This window comes from Pseudorasbora parva, chromosome 5, assembly GCF_024679245.1.
Source record: "Pseudorasbora parva isolate DD20220531a chromosome 5, ASM2467924v1, whole genome shotgun sequence".
Classification (NCBI taxonomy): Eukaryota; Metazoa; Chordata; class Actinopteri; order Cypriniformes; family Gobionidae; genus Pseudorasbora; species Pseudorasbora parva.
In genome coordinates this window covers 35,480,677-35,500,992 of record NC_090176.1, presented here as the reverse complement: position 1 = coordinate 35,500,992, position 20,316 = coordinate 35,480,677, and the positions used below count along the sequence as shown (strand labels likewise).

Here is a 20,316-nt window from a genome sequence, read left to right as displayed (position 1 = left end):
CATGTACCACGGTATTACCATGTAAAAACCATGGTAGCATGCTTTTAATAACCTAGGAGTACCATGTAAATAAATAAAATGGTACATAAATGTCAGTATTCTTTGTAAGTATCATACAAACTATGATAAATATATGTATTACATAGCATACAAATACTTTATGGGCCAGCTCATTATATTAAGTTGATAAAATTGATAAATATATTAAGTTGATAAAGTAGTAAGTAATGTATATTCTACTATATAGCAAATCTCAATTGCTTGGATCATCACAAAATGTAAACTATATGATCACCCATCTATAATCTAGTAAATGTGACTATAATGCATGAAGATAATACAATATTATACGAACATTAACATCACGAATGCTGCTCTGAGATGATTTATTGAGAAATTACCCATACAAACAAACTTGACAGTGACACTGACATCATTAGGGGCACAGCGTTCTCAGTGACATATGGGTTTAGAGGAAAAGGCCACAGGAAGAGATGCAAAAGCATTCTATCAGATCCCACCAGGGGATGCACACTTGCTCCTGTTCATGTGTCTGTCTGTGTGTGTGAGTGTTTGTCAGTGAGACTCTGATAGGTGTACACCCTCCATGACTTATAATTGCATGACGTCCTTGAGCTCCAAGCAACAAGAGACAAACAAATGCAAACAACAAGAGGCACAATCCCCCAGGACAGAATAAGTGTGTGTGTGAGCGATATATTTGTGATTTCACTGGATCCCTCACAAAACCTCCTCTTCAAATAACCATATGGCACAGTCTTTGGTTTAAATCACAATAGCAGGGATTTAAATTTATAAGCACCAAGGGCAAGTCTCGCCCACACTTTTATCACCGTCTACTTACAGAACAGTATTTCTTTTGTGCAAAAACCAATCCAAAAGGCACATATCTACTTTTTTATTGAACATGGAAGTAAAGTATCTGGAGATTCATACTGTAAGACTATTGCTGTTATCTGTGGGAATGATTTATATTAGCACTGCTATACATTCTGTTAGCCAAAAAAGTGTATTCTTTTCTATAAAAAATAAAAGTGCTAAATTAAACTTTTTTTTATTATTATTTTTGCAATCTAGGAGACAATGAAATATTTAAAAAATATGTATTCTCTTTCCCTGCACTTTCCTGTCAAAGTCTCTACTGTCCTATCTAATAAAGACAAAAAATAATAATAACAACTTCTTTATATATTAAAGGTATTAAAGGATATTTTATATGATATTTTACAGGATATCTTATTTTTAAAGCAGTTTCCTCCAGCTTCAGAATGAAAGGCAAGAAATATGGAGATTTGTTAGTATTCTATATAAATATGTCCTTGAAAAATCATAGTTTTGTGACAATCAACATCAGATCATGTTTATATTTAACTATTATCTTATGCCTTATAATAAGAATAGTTCTGGTCTGCGATTCCTAAAAGCATTGTAAGCCTAAGTAGGTCATAAAACCATTTCCACCAATGATCTCTACTATCAACTTAGGTCACACAGCTTTAAGGAAATGTAGCCCTGGTGTGTGGGGTTTTCTACAAGGATTTATTATGTGACCAAAAAGGGACAAGAGACAAACAGAGCAGTCATGCCTGTGCCCATTGCTTTAACAAACTTGTGGATAGATAGCTACAAACACAACTAATGGATTCTGGTTCAAATCAATGAAAAAATACATGATAATAACATTTTTATGGTAGCCTAGATATCTAGACGCGCCAGCTGCAGCAGTTCTAATCTCCCAGAAGTGTCGTCTAGCAACTCTCAATACACTGAGCTATAAAAGCCAAACTCTGGTCAGGCGAATCACATCGTGTATAGAGTCGGTGGGTGGGGCTTAACAATGACGGCTGAGTTGAGCTTGCGTGCTACTAGTAAACACAGAAACTGGTGAACGGCGGTCTTTCGAATCAGCTTTGACCGCAACTCTGGGAGACTTGGAGTTAAGCTTTTCTCTGAGAAAAGAACAAAGAACGGCACTGAAGTCATTCGTAAGAAGGGAAGACGTGTTCTGAGTTTTGCCGACCGGATACGGCGAAAGTTTAATCTATCAACTAGCTCTGCTTCTTCGTTGCTCTGGTTGGTTGTAGCGCTATCCTACTGCGTGCAGAGGAAGTTTGAAAGACAACCATTTATCCCGCCCCTCAGATTGAGCTGTCAATGGTGAGTTTCCAGACCAAACATCTTGATTGTGTATGTACTTGTTGATATAAACTAGTGTTCTTGAGGAAAAACCATCTATTTTTACACCAGAAATTACTGGCAGGATAATTCACTCAAACATAAACTAACTCTCCTCAGATGAACCATGTTAAATTTACTGATTTTGTTCACGCAGTCTTGCTTCACACCCCAGAGCTCTGAATGTTTGTGTCCGCTTCATTGCTCTGGATCACACAGGTAAAATAAACCCTCACCTGCACCAAGAAACTACCTTAATCTGCATCTTATAATTAAAGCTGTCTAAATTTGGCATGCAAGTATAATTATGCCCTGCTAAAAGAAAGGTCACATCATTGGAAAAATAATTATGCTGGAAGAAACTGGCACTCACTTATACAGCAGTGTAATGAGTTATGTAGACCACAGGTTTGAACTACAATCCAGGGCAAGAGCATTTGTGGTAGCAGGCTATTAAGTTTTGATGGAGATCTTCCCTAATTACTGATCTAGGAAGAGTTGTGTTAAGTTGCACACATTTGCGTCATCCCCGTGCAACCACGAGGAGAGACTGCATCCATTAACCTCATTCTGGTTGTGGATGACAGGTCAGTACGCTATACATTCATGTTGTTCATGGGAAATTTCTGCTATAGTTGTCAGCTCAGGCCAATGCATGCTAAGAAATGAAAGCAAGTGCAATAACCAGTGGGATCTTACATTTTGTAAACTCACTATTGGGATAAGTTTGTCTTAAATCCATAGAGAGAAAATCAGCACAACATCAAAAACAAAACAAAAAAAACACACAAAACACAGATTCAGTCTCACATCTGCACTGACAGCAAAATTTGCCGTCAGCCATTTTGTTATGCTCACCTGTTTATGCTAAGCCCAAGCAGTGGCAAAACAATTTTTGTTACAGAAACAAAAGTCAGTGGGATTTTCTCCTAACAGCAATAAAATATACCATGTGTTGGAATCACCGTGTCAAACTCATCATTACAACCTGCTGAGGGAGTTAAGTGAGTACATATGTTACGTTGTTTGACGTGGTATAGCTCGGAACTGTATTAATTTTGCATGCAGTAGGTAATTAGCGAGACACGGCTCAGTTGCTGCCTCATGGATTATAGCATTCTGATTTCTGCCCTCAAGAAAGAAGACTGATATACATAGAGAAGCTCAGAGTAACCTTGCATGTCAGTGACCACACCACAGAAAAAACCCACAGGGCAAGGTGTTGTGTAATACATCCCATGTCTCAACTCTCAATCTCTTTCTTATGCCATCTTTTCACTACCTCAGACAAACATCAAACGACCGACCCAAGTTCTTCATCTCAAATGGAGTAGTGCGGAGCTCCGGTCACATTTGTATGTGGATTTTTTTTTAATTAAAAAACACTATCTGTAATATGGGTAGTTCTAAATAATTATGTCAGTAATATTCCTTTTATAATTGCTTAATTTTTATTTACATTGATTAGTCACAGAAAACCACTATTTCTTTCTTTCAGATGTATTGTTGGTCATTTGTTTTGTCTGGATATATTTATATATCTCAGAAGGTCATGGCTGTCAGGGGTAACAGCTGCTTCACAACCAATCTCAATGTCAGTTCAATGTCACTGCCACTAGGGGGCAAAATGTAAAAAAATATATACCGGTATGCCAATGTCAGAGATAGTGGAAAGGTGGCTTTAGTTTCATAAAGTCTTACAACATTAACATTCATGATGTGGTAGTCTTTTTCTCTTACCTGGAACTCAAATGTTTCGTCAAACAGTGGGTTATCTTGGTTCTGGGCAGCAGTGCGAGTTCTCTGCTCTGTGCAGTCTGAAGGCACACCATGCAGTTCAAGCACCACATATGGGTCGATCACCTCACCTTTGGCACCAGAGCCTTGTGGCTTGGGTAGACTATGGGCACTAATGACCTTCACCCTGAGTGTTTGTGGTGGTACGCCAGGCACGCAGCCTTGTGACTGTGCACTGAAGTAGGAAACCTCCTCTCGCATGACTGCTGGACGAAGCACATATCCACACCCACCGTTCTGCATAAAACGGCCACGGGTCAGGTCTATCATGGCACCTGGCGTCTGTTGGTTGAGAGCAACCAGTTGCACTCCTCCTTTCCAGTAGCCTTGTGGGTTTGGGTTGCTAGAGTCTAGCCTTACTGAGCTGGGCCGCACACGGGTTAGACTGCGCTTGGTAAAGCCCACAAGCTCCTCTGGGCTTTCACTAGCCAGCCGTCCTGCCTCCCCTTCCCCGAGAGAGCACAGAGTCCAGTAGGGAGGGTCAAGGGTCATAGGCGTACCTGGTGTAGAAGGAGTAGAAGGCGGAGAATGCTGCTGAGACTGCTGAGTACTCGCCCGGTAAGCATAAAAGTTGCGACTTCCAGTACGAGCAACTGCAACAAGATCTGACAATTCACGCCGCAAACGGAGACGCCTTGGCTGTGGGGGTGGGGGGACAACAAGGACCACCCCTAGTTCCTCTTCCCCAGGGATAGTCATCCTTCGGCCAGCCAGAGGACCACCACCACCAATCTCCTCATCCTCCTCAGATACCTCTCCTTCAGAACCTTCCTCTTCTGGGGGCAGCTTCTTTCCGACAAGAAGCACCTTTCCCTTTAGCTGCTCTGGAGAGGGCAAAGTGGTCGCACGACCTCCCAGACTAACAGGCAGCGATTCGGGAGTATAGAGCTTGGATCCAAAAACCTTTTTTAGATGTTGCGCAAGAGTACACTGCTGGGAAGGTGAGCAACGCTGGCATAAATACAGCAACAGAGGATACTGGGAGGTGAGAAAAGCATACTTGTTGACTACTTCTAGGGCACTGCGCAGAGTAACAGAACCATGATGGTGGTGATGGTGGTGGTGATGGTGGTGGTGATGATGCTTGCCATCTGTGCCATTGTCTACACCCAATAGTGGCTCCCCTTCTGACCCATCAGTAACCCCCAGCTCCAGACACCGACAGCCAGCCTGCAGGGCTCGAGTGAGCCCCCCAAGATCAGCCCGGCCATGCACTTGGTCATCCAGCAGGTAGGACCGGTAGGAGGCACTGATGAAATAATGAGACAGGGGCATCTTCATATCCTGGCATACATTCTGATGCTCAGGGTCTAACAACTGGCACTCAGATGACTGTAGGTAGCGGGTGAAGCCATCCAAGCCCAGTAAACCTCGCTCTCGTCCAGCTGTAGAGGGCTCAAAGCGGCGAAGAAGCTCCAAGCAGCCCTCATTGGTGGCCAATGACAGACCTTGCTCCGTCTCAAGGAAAAGACGAAGGTCCTGAGCGTCAAGGCATTCTCGGTCTTTAGAGAGTTGAACTAGCAAGAAATAGACATCAGGTCGTGTACACAACTCACAGTAGGCCTCCAGGAACTCTTCCAGGGTAACATGAGAAGTTAGCTTTTCTTTGCTCCTCTGAATTTCCTTAAAGCGCAAACGCACCTGATAAAAAAAGAAAAAAAAGAAAGAGATATTAAAGTTTTAGATCTTTAAGGATAATTTTAATTTTAGGTCTTTCATTGATTACTATTTGAGCTAGTAATCCAAATCTTGTTTTATAGTCTGATAATAATGAAAGGATTCATTCACAAACTATGACCACTGTTGCTCAAGAGGGAATGCTTTTCTTTGAATTTGAAAGTATATACTGAATGATATACATAATAACACAAGGACTACTGCCAAGTGAAAGATGATGACCAAGGCATTGAGAGTTCTTCAGGCTAATTATCATCTGTTTATGTTGTAAGCTTGTCTCATCACTTTTCAGGTTTTGTTACTTAAATTTAAAAAAATGCTGGAGGTGAATTTCTTGCTTGAATAGGACTTTTAAACTTAATGAGCAATCACAGTCCAAAACTATTACACAGACAAGAAGCACATCAAATAAGAAGCTTGCAGCATATAGTGATTTGAACCTTGATAGACAAAATGTCACAAGTCATACACATTCAAGGACAGCAGCTCTTCACAGGGTATATCATGTCCAATATTTTTCAAGATTAGGACACAGCCAGAAGCAAAGCGAGCCATTCCTATACAGTCAGCTCCTCGTTGCGCTGTTTGCTTGCCCTTTTTGCCTTTACTTGTCTCTCTAGACAAATGAAGCAGATGCCTCACACCCGCTGTCACAAAGACTTGGCCCTGTAGCTTCTGTCTGTTTTCCTCCTGTCCCCAGTTGTTCATTCTACACACAAACACACATGAATCCACTGCCAGATTCAAAACCCAACAATTGCTGTGTGCCTTAGCATTGTTGACTAAAAAGTCAAGCTAAGCAGTAATAGAGAGTGACGAGCTCTGGAAGAGCCATATAAATTCTACACTAATTATATTGCCTCCATTCACATTTATGGCTCTCTCAGCGCTTGTTGTTTTATCTCTCACTGCTCTAGGACAGTAGAATGATTCTAATTTGATGGGCCCAAACTGCCGCAGAATATGTATTACTGATTTCTTTCAATTTGGGGAGTCACACAAATCAGTATGGTTTGGCTTTTTCTGAACCAATTTAGTCATGAAATGCAAGGGTTTGTGAAAATAAGGAAATGTGTTACCTTTGCTTCTTTTATGCCAGGACAGAGTTTACAGATGGTAACCACTGCCGTATCTTCAGACAAGATTCCGTGTCCATCCTCATCAACCAGAGCAAACTCTGCCGCCAACCAGTTCCGCCTCATTTTGCTTCCAATGCTGGCATCTCCCATCCCTCCATCCCCTCCACTCCCTCCTCCAATGGCACCAGGGTGAGACAACAGGTACCGCAACCCTGTCACCCAGATGTTGGCCACATCGGCAGAGAGAGCAACCAGGTCCAGAGACTGATACTCTTCACCATGAATGATGGAGAAGGCTGCTTCTTCAGCCAGGTGATCCAATGGGCCGTTATGGAGAAAGGTCTCTGTGCTTTTCCCAGTGCGGACCTCACGAATGGCGGAGATGTCAAGTCGGGCTCGGTCACCATCTTTCTTGGAGGGTTCCCAACGAAGGCAGGCCAGCTCAGGGTCCAAAGTGTAGAATCGCGAGTAGATGCGCGAGTTGGGTCGCACCTTCTTTAGTTCACAGCCACCTTGCATAAAAGCAAGGCAATCTGCAGCACTGCTCACCTTCTTTTCTGATGGAATACTGCTAAAGGAAACTGTTTTCTTCCTCCCACCACTGACCTTGGCCACTGAAGGGTCCTTGGGGGAAAAAAGAAAAACATTAAGCACAATGTAAACCACAATTGAAGAAATCTTCAATGTCATTCTACATATTGTGGTTCTATTAAAGCACCTTAGCAACAAAGCAAGATGGAAATTTTCATTCATCACAGAAAGCTCTTTTGTGTTCAAACATGTCTCTAGGTTTTAAGTCTAAACAAATGTGGCATGTTTCAGCATGGAATTACTTTTTCATATAACCATTGAGGCACAATTTGGACATAAATGGAACTTCATGTCATCTAAGGGAAATGAACAGTGCTATGAACTATGGCCTTTTCACAATAAACCAGCCACATCCTACATTACATCACTGACAAGCAGCATTGGACTGTGTATTGCTATTGTCAGGTGCTAAAATATTCCTGTTTTTTCCCTCTATTATCCTAAATTTTGAATAAATGATTAAATTATTCCTGTCTATGTATGTGACTTTGCTATATTTAAGTATCCAAGTTACTTTTACATATAGAAAGCCTAAAATCTTGGCCCTCATAATAATAATAAATTAATAACCTAAATATTCAAATTTTACTAAATTCCCAAATACAATGATTTGGTAACATGCTGAAAAAGCTTGAGTAGCAATTCAGCCATGCCTATAAACATAAATAGTTTTTCATTGTCAAGAATTCACCCCAAAGGTTCAGAAAGATAAAATGATAATGAAACTCGTTTTGGAATAGAACATGCCATAGGCTAAATGATTGTGGAACTGTCACCTTACCTGACCTACTGAAAGAAAAGGAGATAAAAAGTTTATGTTGGCTGGGGCTGGGGGTGTTACTGGTTTAAAATGTGTGCTTGCAGCACTGGCCTATACATGTCCTAATACCTAAAACTGAATCCACAACAAAGGCTCCTAATGGAAACACATTATGTCATTGCAGTAGTTAGAATGTGTAATCTGGGATTTCCACCCCTAGCCATTTGGCACTAACCAGACTGGCTCTCATAACAGAGTATTCAGTATTCAAGCAGAAGCTAATGAACTTCAGGCATACCAAATATCAAAGATGGGCTTAATAGAATCAAGACACGCACGGTCCCATTGGAATGTCATAGCTATTACTTTTTAAATCAATCAGACATAATTTGGAGGACAATAAAATTGGCAGAAAAAAACAAAACAAAAACAACAAAGACTCAACCAGACCAGATTATCATGTACTTGAGAAGTGAGTTTTTGTGACTTGGGCCAGTAAGCAACTACCTAGCAACCAACTCCAACACCCTAGCAACCAACTATAAATGACTAGCAATATCATATCAGCATGTTTAGTGCACAAGGAATAACGACTGGCATTTTGCTTAGAAAATGTAGAAATACAGTTAATAAAAATCCAATAAAAATACTGTTAATTTGAAGTAATGATTTTTCACATGCGTTTTTTCCTTTATTTTGTGTAGGTCGGTAAACTTAAGGGAAAATGTACTAGTAATTTTCTGCAAAGATTATTTATTTTTTTACAGATTTTTTTTTCTTTTCATACACTTTAGTTTCACATTTGCATGCTAACATTTCTGCTTCTTTATAATCACAATCCATATTCTTTTTTGAGTCAAAGATAAAAACAAGCTTCACAATTCTGGAATTCTTCTACTGAGCAAAACCTTTTTGACATTCAGACCAGAGAAGCAGTGAATCGGGTCAGGTCAGAGAGTACAGTGTGCAGCCACTGAGCACTCTGACATGTTCATTTGTCTTAGTTTGTCTGTTTTTTTTATGCAGCTGGCAGGCTCCATTCCTCAAAGCTGCCGTGCTTCTGGATCAGAACCCGCCTGACGAGACGACAGCCTGCCGCTGTGAATCCAGGTCAGCAGGTGTTTGAGCAGACTGGGTGATAGTGGAGCTGAAGCAATCAGGGTGAGCCAGGCAGTACAGTTGCACAGGTTAGCAGGCATGACCACGAAAGTCTAAAAAGCAGCTTTAATGGTTAGTCTCCCAAGGGCACCATGAGAGAAAGAGGCAAAAAAAGCAGGTCGCTCATCTGTCCATCCATCCATGCCACCCACCCATCAGGGTTCTCCAGGAAACCATGACAACAAGTCTGCAAAGCTTTTAATGTATCGTTTTGGCCTAAAGGAGCATCTATTATACTTAATCCCCTTAAGCTCACTTCACTTTGCTTTGTTTTTTTAAAACATAGATATGTTTTGTTTTTTTATCTTTATCAACCAAAGTCTGCCAGTGAGGACGGCAGGATGGAAAGGATTGTAACAGCTGAGGAATATGGAAAAGAATATGAGAGTTAATGAGATGGAGGGAGGAGTGCAACAAAACACACCAAAAAACAGCTTGAACAACTATGTAGAAGGTAAAATACCATGTTTTCTCAATATAAAATTACACTGACATTACATGCAATTTCCCACCATCAGTCTGAGAGGGATAAGAGTACCAAACACAGCGAGGGAGAGCTAGGAGATGAAGTGTGGTTAAATTTAGATGAGCTTCCATCTCCACTTAATCAAGGAAAAGAGGAGGAGAATAGAAAGGGAGCACAAGCACTAGAAAGAAGGAGATAATTGGTGGTTGGGTGGACACAGAAACTGAGGGCAGAGGAGAAAATGAAGAGTGACAACGGAAAAAATAATAAGAACTAAAATGCGTCAGTATGGACACTGGTGACGGCTCAGACTTTATGAATAACCCTGGGTCTGTTCCTAAAAGAGCTGACTGGTTTTAATAGCAGTTGAGTCCCTGCCCTTTAAGGGGCATTTTCAAGCTCATCAGTGATTTGGCAGCTAAAACCCACAATGGCATCAGCCTTCGCTACTACCAAGTCCTCACTGAACCTTTCCAATGCTGCCTGAGGCTAAACTCTTTCACACAGCAGTGTTTACTACTGTCATCTGCTTAAAGTCAATACAGACACTCTAGACTGAAAGGAAGACAACAAAGTTGAAGGCTGTGCAAGAATTAATTTGCAAAAATTGCTAGAACATATCTTAAAGATGGGTGACAATAAATTGACTAGTGATGTCAAGATTTGTTTTGTAGTCACAATACCATTCAAAAGTTTGGGGTCAGTAAGATTATTTTAGCAAATTAATACTTTTATTCAAAACACCAAATCATCTTTTTCAATGTTTTGAATTTAAAATTTACATTTACATGATTGATGTAGTTCCTAACAGAGTGTGACGAGACAAGCAACATTTTTAATTTTAAATAATGCAAATATTATTTGCAAATAATTCAAAATAATTATTTATTAATTAGACCTAAAATTTCCTTCACTGTTCTATTCCTTCTTTTTTTTTAAAGAATTGGTCTTTAATGACTTGCTCAGCATAAAAGTTGCTCTACATATAAGTGTCTACTAAATAAATAAATGTATATGTAACTCCTACTGTTCGGACCAGGACTCGAACCCGGTCCCCCGGCATGAGAGTCGGACGCTCTGGCAGGTGGCTAAAGGCTGCAACCTCTCGCATCAGTCGCTAGAGCATCTCTTGAGGTCAGAGGAGTGAGGTTTACTTGCACAGCAACTACTAGCTGACCTCTGTTACATATATATATACGTGTAATGTTCTTAGTTTTTTTGTGTCTATATCAGGGGTAGTCTTAGCCAGACCTTCAGACTGACGGCAGAAGGTCTGGATTCTTTCATGGCTTTCATTGGTCAAGGACCGCTCAAGATAACATCTGACTGATATGTAACGCAACCAATCACTGTTAGTTTTGTTCCGCGTCATGTTCAGGGGGGTGATGTACCTGCAACAAAAGGCCGGCGTGTATCTACAATTAATCATTCAAGAAGGTTGTGCAAGTTTACTGCAACAATGGAGCCAAAAACTTCACATATTTTTGAAAATCCAGCGTTTAGTTGATCCTGGTAAGAGCTCATCGTCACAGTTGTAAACACAACGCCCTTGTTCTTCGAGGGTGTTTGGTGTCCTTTTCGAGGCGGAACGTTAAAGAATGCAACAAAACACACACTTCTCATGTACATCCTGTAGAATTTAATTTAATTTCTAATTTTTATCAGATGACGGCTACAAAACTCCTGAAGTGTTTCCAGAAAGTGTGCCATATGCATCAGATGTTCAGCCAAAGGTCTGTGGGCGTGACTTCTGAAGCTGAGACTATACCAGAGGTGGCCAACGTCTGTCCCTGGAGAGTCACTTTCCAACCCTGATAATAACTCACCTGCCAGAAGCTGTCTTGTTAAGGTTTGTTTGATTAGGGTTGGAGCTACACTCTGGGCTGTGGCTCTCCAGGACCGACGTTGGCCATCTCTGTTCTATACAATTAAAGTCATTGGAGTCCAAAGTGGTTTTTGACCGCACCGACTTTTATTTTACGAACAAAAAAACAATTCTTTTGTGTTCTGAAGGAAAGAAAGTACATATTTGGAACAACAAATTTAGAACAACAGGGTGAGTAAATAAGCACCCTTTAAGCAAACGGCAAATCCAGCTCATTAACCCACTCATAACACAGTCCACTAACCCCATCCCAAAATACTGCCCCGTACCACTGACTTCATCAGCTGGGACAACACCTGGTGCTGTCCGTAATCCACTCCAGCTCCAAGAGCAAGACACGGAACAGAACTCCAATCCAGCTAATGATCCCAGCTCTGCGAATGCAGTAGATTAGTACAGCCGTGCCACTCCCACCCCATGAGACCTAAGGAGTAATCCGCGCCGGATGGAGAGCCAGTGATTTAGTAGGGTTAGAGGGGAACGCTCATGGATTAACTGACAATGAGTTTAGCAAGCCGTCAATCCTACTGTTCAACTAATTGAAAATGCTGATGTGTGGGTCAAAATAGAATTATGTCACGCAGAAATGTGAAGCAGAGCTGATCTCCTGACATTGAGCTTGTCTATAAACAGCTTGAAGGATGAAATGTGTTGTTAAAGCAAATATGAGTATAGCAGAAGGGAGATTATCAAACACCTGTTCTTATTAGTAGCAAAATATAGAGGATGGTAGTGAAGGTTGTACATAAAGACTATATTAAAATAATCTAGTAGTTACCCTTCACTTTTCTTAGTAATACTGATAAGCAGAGTCTAAAACTAACTTTTGGCCACACTTGCCAATGGCTGGTGAAAATATATATTTTAACAGCCATGACGCAAAAACAGGCAATATATATTTTAACAGCCATGATGCAAAAACAGGCAATTATGACACCAACATTTTAGATACTAGTGAAAATGTACAATTCTTTTTTCAATACCACAGCTAAAATTAATCTTAATATGAATTTAATAGCCTACATTTTAAAGAAAAGAAAACAGTCAGTAATAAAACAAGAACAATCAATCAAATTACAAACAATAGCACAAATAAATACAATACAAAGATGAAAATGAAATGAACAGTATTTAATTGCAGCGTCTGTTCACTAACTGAACTAAATCATTTTTACTACTATAAAAAAAAAAAATTCTAAACCTCGGTGGGGGTGATGCTGCTGCAAGTGATGTAACCGGTGTTGCATCTGACCACCCTTAAAGTGTCTATCGCAGCAAGCCTGCACTGCATAGTTTTCATATCCTTTTTAAAGTTGAAGAGCAGTGAGTGATTTTTTTATTTGTCCTTTCTTGTTTGATTAACGTTAAAAATGCAGGCAGTAGCAGGATTATTAGGATGCTATTATGTTAAGACTGAATGCACGCATGGATCATGTGTTTTGTGTTTGCGTTCATTTAAGATGTAACCAACCATGTTTACTAGGATACTCGCTGAGAAAGGAATAAAAGAGAGCTCAACTTTGTGCGCTACCTGAAAAGTGGCTTTCAGTGCACATTTCAGATGTTTAAACTTCCCACAGAGCGCGTGTAACAAATTCCCGCATGTTCCACTTCCAGCAATTGAATATTTACATTGGAAAGGCTCCCTCAAAAATGTATTTGTTGTATTTATTCAAAAAAGCAGCATCACGTGGTTCCACATAACTATATTGAATACGTTTTACAAATAACAATTTAGTTATATAAACAAAAGAATGTCAAGTAAAGCTGACAAAGTTTCTTTAAGTAATACAAAGCATTTGAATTTTTCACTTTTACATAATATTTATGTGTAGTTTACTTACTAATGTTATGTTACATTTATAAAAGTTTATTATTTTAGGTTAACACATTTATCAATTTAATTTACCTTTTTAAATTAACTACTACTTCTACAAGAGAATGTTTAAAAACACAGGCACCACTGTTCTGCATAATGGTAACCATAATTACAGAAACTCCTCTAAATGTCCAACATAACTGAACATTTAAACACTAACACACACTAAAAAAAACATATGTACTTTTACTGAAAAACACTTAAAATAACACTTTAATCCCTAAATTTACTCTCCTAATGCAGTCCCTTGCAAAGCATGCTGGGAACTACAGATCCTCTGGCCGGTTTGTTCATTTCACTCCATAATGTTAAGTTGGTCGAACAAACACTTATTAAGCAAAGTGGACAATACTCATTAGTATAAACAACTAAGTTAATTTAGTTTCATGAGTTTAAGTAATGTGAACAAGTATGATTTGAGTACAAATAACAAAAGTGCAAGTTCATTTTTTTGAATGTGAAACTTTTGTGATGATGCACTGACCCATCAACTGTACAGAGTGTTGGTCACGTTTGTTCACGTTCATCACAACATTGCATTGTTAGAATTAAAATAGGGCCGGGACTTGATTAAAACAATTAATCTAATTAATTAGAGGCTTTGTAATTAATTAATCGAAATTAATCGCATTTTAATTGCATCTAAATATTTCACCTGAGAACAATGAGAATTTTTCACATGGATTTTTAGTATACCATTGAATAATGACTGAATACATAAGCTTAATCAACAAAATATTGTTTATTTATTTCAGTCCAGCAGACCAGCGCAATGTTTACCATTAGGTGTAGCAAAAGCATATTAGTGATATTTGAAGCTCGATGTGTGGCGGTGATACGCAAATTCCTTGTTGTATAGCTTGCACACAACCATGCTCTTGTCGACGCTTCCATCCTTTCGTTTTTTAAAACTAAATTTCCCATCCACGGGGCCAAGCAAAGCGGTCTCATCAGTTTCTTCGTTCATGTTCACTATGGTTTGTTGTTGTCGTGACTCGTGAACACTAGTTGGTGTTCCAGTATAATCGGTCCGTCGAAACTCATTCATTGAAAAACGCTCCGCGGTGCAAAAACAAGTGTGGTTAAAATTATGGTATTTATTTTTTTGCGTAATTTAATCTTAATTAACGCATTTAAGTCCCGGCCCTAAATTAAAACAATTGTTATTGGCCAACTGGTAACTGACACCGTTTCATAAACTCACCAATGCCGATTTTTACTTGAAATTGGTGCTTGGTGAGTGCTAATTTTAGGCCCTGTTGATAAGTAATTTGATAAAGTATAGCAGAGTGTAAAAGAAAAGTCTTCCATAGGACGTGAAAAACTCCTGCCTAATAACAACTGGCAGCAACTGGAGACTTCAATGCTCAACTCATCACTCGGAAATTGCTTTATAATTAAAAGCACGATATAAAGCTTAAACAAGACTTTAATATGATTACACTCCCTGAACCTTCTATTATACCTGTCTGTCCTGTAATTAAGAAATAGTTTTATTACTTCACACAGATGCACCATTGCCCTAATCTAATCGGTTTATCTAATATGTCATAAACATGACATTTTCTGAGTGTAAAAGTACTGATATCTATTTATAGAAGATAGAAATGTTACACTGTAAGAGACTGGTATTCAATAATTTAATATATAAATGGTTTTATTCTGCATTTAATACTCCAATGATCTCTATTAACCTTGCAATACTTAGAGACAAATCTAGTAATTTACAGGTTTTGTTATTCAAATTGTTTTATTTTATTATCTATCGAGCAGATGAGTTTTCTGCTAGCCAACCAGAAGTAGAGAAAAAAGTCGATAGGCATGATTGCAAAGCACGGCTGGTCTCGCACGATCAAGAGTAAAGCACTTGAAGTAATTGCAGACCATTTCCACAATCAGGCTCCCTTTATCAGTTTTTCACGGCCTACATAGCTTACACATTCATCAGCCTACACCGCTTTACAGGTTTCATTCTGAAAACAATCAGTCCTCAGGCAGTCTTCAAAGCTACCCCGAACCAGCAGAGGAAAGCTCAGATATGCCACTTACTCGCATGTCTGCCAAGAGGGATTTTCAGGCACTATTTGTTTCCTAAAAAGCCTCCTCGGCACTTACACTTCTATTGACCAAAGCGAGAAAAACATACTAGTTAGCTAAACCAAAGATTCTCAACTGGAAAGCTGTGAAACTGGGTCACAAGTCTGTGGTAAAATGCAAATAATAAAACTACACATTAAAATAATAATAATTTTGCTGGTCAAATAAGTCCAAGATTGTGCGTCCAGTCAAACTGCTGTATTTTGGTACATTCATCTATCACTTCGTAAAAATGATTAATACTAATAAAATATTTGGCCCAGTGTCTTCCATCTGTTTGGCTGGTAAAAATCACACTTCTGTTGTTTATGCATTTACAGAACTGTCAATTATAAAACCACCGATAAATTCTGATTGGATGAGCCACATTTTAAAGGCACCTATTAAAGTGTCTAATTTAATGTTCCTTTGCAATCATAAACAGCTTACAGTTAGTTTAATATTACTTGGCTAATGAATTCTTTATGATTTTTAATCATGATGATTATAATGATAAATGCAACCTGAACATTTTTGTCATGAGGTTCCAAACCAGTATGACCTTCTTTCTTCCAGTAACCCCCCAAAACAGAAATGTTTTGTCTGATGGAGTCTGATGATGTTTTAATCTGAACCCCACTGACCTCAATTTCTAAACAAAAAACTAAAAGTTATACAGGTTTAGAACTACGCAAAGGTGAGTAAATTGTGAAAATTTCATTTTTGAACTACCCCTTTAAAATACATTATGTTTGATCTAAAGGATAATGTGTTAGTTTTGTACAGCCATGTCCAATTGATGTATATACATTTGATCAAATTTGTTCACCCTTCAAACCATTGAACTTGCTGTCTCCCCTTGCCACCCTACATCAAAGAGCCTCAAAGACACGTCCAGACGCTGCTGAGAGTCTTCATCCAGAGCAAATAGGGCTGAAAGCAGACTTATAAAAGGGTATGTCATTCCATATTAACACTGCTGCTCCACTCCAAGCTAGCACAGGAGTCTGCCAAGAGAGCCATGCCTTCTAAAATTCCAGCACATCTGAATGGTTTTCCATGCAGTAAAACAGGAGAGGGAAAACTCTGGATGCACACAGCCAACATACGCCTGACAGTAGAGTACAAACAAGTTCATGCATCTTTTACTATTCACCCCCATAGATTTAGACAAGGAACTAGGAAATTTTAATAATTGACTGTGGCAAAAGTTAAAAGCACCCATCAGAGAATTTTTTTTTAAAATAAAAATCTTCATTTAGAAGACTGTTAAACAATTAAAAGACAAGACAGTTATAGTTATATAGTTACATAAAATGTTTAGTGGTATAAAAAAAAGAATAAGCTATTAAGACGATCTCTCTGCTGCCTAGCAACTCAAGGAGAACAACATGCAACTGGATAATACATAAGTAATGACAGCATTTTCCGCTGCATTACCTTGGTAGAAAATGCCTTCCAGGGTAAATTTACAATCACCTGGGCTGACATTGTTTATTCAAGTTTAAGTGCACAAACCTGTCTTAGGAGGCAGCTGCTGTTTAAGTGGACCGATTGGCCCAAGTACTGTCAGATTTCTTGTTGGGATGTGGTTCAGTGACTAAGAAGCCGTTCTCTGAGCGCCTCAAACCCTGAGGAGATGTTCCAGGCTGTTAATTAGAAAAGCTTTTTCCAATCCCTCGGGTTAATTACAGCAGACATGGGGGAAGAGGTTAGGCCAAGCCTATAGAACTGATCAACTCATGGAAGGAGATTTACACCACTTGTGTCCATCTTATTTTCAATTTAAGAGCAGGCCATTTGTAAACTGACTAATTGATTGATTGATTGGTTGGTTGATTGATTGGATGATTGATTGATTCATAATACATTCCTTTTCATTTATTTTTCTGTATTTTGCACTATTTTTCTCGAATCACCTATGCATATAACAATGCAGATGCATATTAACATAAATTATATAAATATACATATCGTCCCATTGGAATTATACGGTTCTATCTGCGCTCCTCTGAGCAGTTGAGATATTGAGCTTCAAAGTTTTTGCATTAGGCCTACATATAGGAAAATGTATATGGGGAACAAGTTTCTTTCAAACATGAAAATTGTTTGAGTTTTATTGTATATTTAGAATACCCTAAATGTATTCTAAATATACAATATAATCCTCTCAAAATTATAAATGGGGATTTTTTTGGAATGGGTCAAATGCAGATAGCACCTTCTAATTCTACTTTTCGCTTAGAATTATGAGGTTATATCTACCAAAAAAAATTTTGAACATTAAATATAAAATGAATGTCGTAACAATGTCTCAACATGTGTTAGAAAGTAAGACAATTTAAGTGGAAATTTAGGACATTTCAAATTAAGCAAGGTAGGTCTAAATATTTTTTTCAGCGCAGATGTTAATTTTTGGTACCAATTTGCTGGGTAATTAACACATTAGCTGCTTTCGGTCTAAACAAAAGAAAGATTAACAATTGCTGCAATACTGTAATACATCTGAGCATGACTTTATCCCACCTAAAGTGGGCCAGGTAAAATGGCTCTCTCTCTAGACATCAGTATGGCTGAAATAATATGCTAACGTTTATTGCTTGTAATTAAGGCCCCATCAATTAAACTGTTTGCTATTTGACCTATGGCTTAATATTGTAAAAAAATAAGACATTTTAAGATTTTTAAAACTGAAAATAAAATTGTCGATCTTGAGGTTTCTTAAAAACTTTGCGTTGCGTGTCATAATCTTCACAGATATTGGCTGCGTTCGAAACCTGGAAAATGCTGCTTTGGGAGGACACGTTTCAAGGCAGGAAGGCCACATCCGAATCTAATGTTAGCTTCACTTCTTGTCTCCTGAAATACCTTCATCTGATTGATTTATGATTTATGAAGGCAGCATACATGTATCCTTCACTGCCTTTAATATCCCATAATCCTGTGCTTTCCATTCAGTGACAGTTAAGCTGGGGGGAAAAGATGGTGTCCGAAAATTGCGTTTGCTGGTCAGTTTTTTACCAATATTTTCCACTTCTGATGTCATTTCTAGCGAGAAATTACTAATGTAGTAATTAAATATTTGTTTAGTTCTCACCAAAGCTCTCCCTATTTTGCTTTAGTTCATTGAATTTTTACACTGCCTTAGAAGTCTGTCCGAAATCAGTTTTGTGAGGTGCCTTACATACCTACTACCTATTGAACACCTTACTACCTAAAGGTGTTCGGACGCAACCATTGTGTGTCTGCGATCTTTCCTGTCAAGGCGACACAAAAAAAGCTGCCGACGCAATCTATAAAGTTGATCCTGATTGGTCCTCTTCTGTGCATTCGAAGTGTTGATTGGCTCACACAGCTAGAACCTTATAGAGCCAAGTCAGAGTTCGATTTTGTAGATTGAACCTTTTTGTTTTTTCAATAAAAAGTTCCAAAATGTACACAACTTTTAAAAACGATCACATAATGTAAATGAGTTGTCACAGAATAAGAATATGTGAATAACTTAATTTTGACAAAAACGTCAGATAGAACCTTATAATTCTAAGGGGACGAAAAATGCACGAAAGATGAACATGACCTCACGAGCAGCGGGACTTTTATTATTCCAGTAGTCGGCTTTTCTGGTCATGAGTATGAGTTAATGCAGCTCTGTTTATCATATTAGATACATTTAAATGTGTTTAAAATGAAAATGATGTTACTCTGTGCATTCAATCAGCGGCTACTATGACGTGTAATACTGCACACTGCAGTAAGAGTAAAGCGTTTCTACAAAATAAAACTTGAAACCGAGGGTAACGCAGATAATGCAATTGACAGGCAACTCCTTCACACGGAACAGTTCATTGGTTAAAACAGCAATTTTCTCACGATTTACAAATAGTTGGAAACATTTAGAATATTGTAAGTACTCAACTGAACAAAATATAACACTGGCCTGGTGTTTTTTTTATAGATATTTCGCTGATTTTATTTTTGCATAGTTCACATTTAATGGCTTAAATGAACAACTACTAGTCGAAAAGAACAAAAGAAAAAACTGTCAGGGGCAACCCTACAAGGGACCCTTTACCATACTTGTAAAAGGAAATGCGTCATCATAAATAGTATTTATCCACAATACTGTGCAATCTGTTTGTGACTTTTTTTAATCAACTTGCACCCAAATGTGGTAACACCTATTTCCTGTTTGATTAGTTTTTCTTCCCCTCCTTCAAATGTGCAAAAATGAAACCCGTGCCAGGAAGCAATATTATCGCTTTTGAAAGCGCAAGAGAAGGGATCTGGGGCATCACAGCACAAGCCAAACAAGGCAGCAAAGCAAGTGCAAAGAGTAGCTATAGGGGCTGGGAATGAGAGAGAGGGAGAGAATTAACTGTCTGGCTGGCACTTACTCATGCATAAGTAACATACTTGGATCTGAATTCAGCTGCGCACCATGACTATGAGTGTGACGTATAGTGAAAGGTACAAAATAAAATGTGAGAGAGTTAGATGGAGAGAGATGAAGTTTGGGGGAAGACATATTTGCTCATGGAACTCTAAATATGACACACTCCATGCTCCATCCATAACAATCAGCAATCTAAAGGCAGTACATGCTTGTATGTTAAGTACATTTACTGCTAATAATTTCCTAGTAAGCACAGACAAAGATAAAATCCTTCACTAAAAATCCTTCATTTTTTATCATTATATTTTTTGAATTCTGATATATGAAAGTAGCGTTTAGTATTTATGAAACACACTTGG

General features: G+C 38.7%; 1 protein-coding gene across 1 annotated transcript in view; it reads right to left on the bottom strand.

The window, feature by feature from the left end:
- Window positions 1-20,316, bottom strand: part of plcl1 (phospholipase C like 1) — a 74,445-nt gene that overhangs the window by 15,473 nt on the left and 38,656 nt on the right. Inside the window, exons 2-3 of the mRNA XM_067444042.1 lie at window positions 6,750-7,373; window positions 3,937-5,634 (exon numbers count right to left, since the gene is read on the bottom strand). Coding sequence (XP_067300143.1) covers window positions 3,937-5,634; window positions 6,750-7,373 — 2,322 coding nt within the window. The remainder of the gene's footprint in view (window positions 1-3,936; window positions 5,635-6,749; window positions 7,374-20,316) is intronic.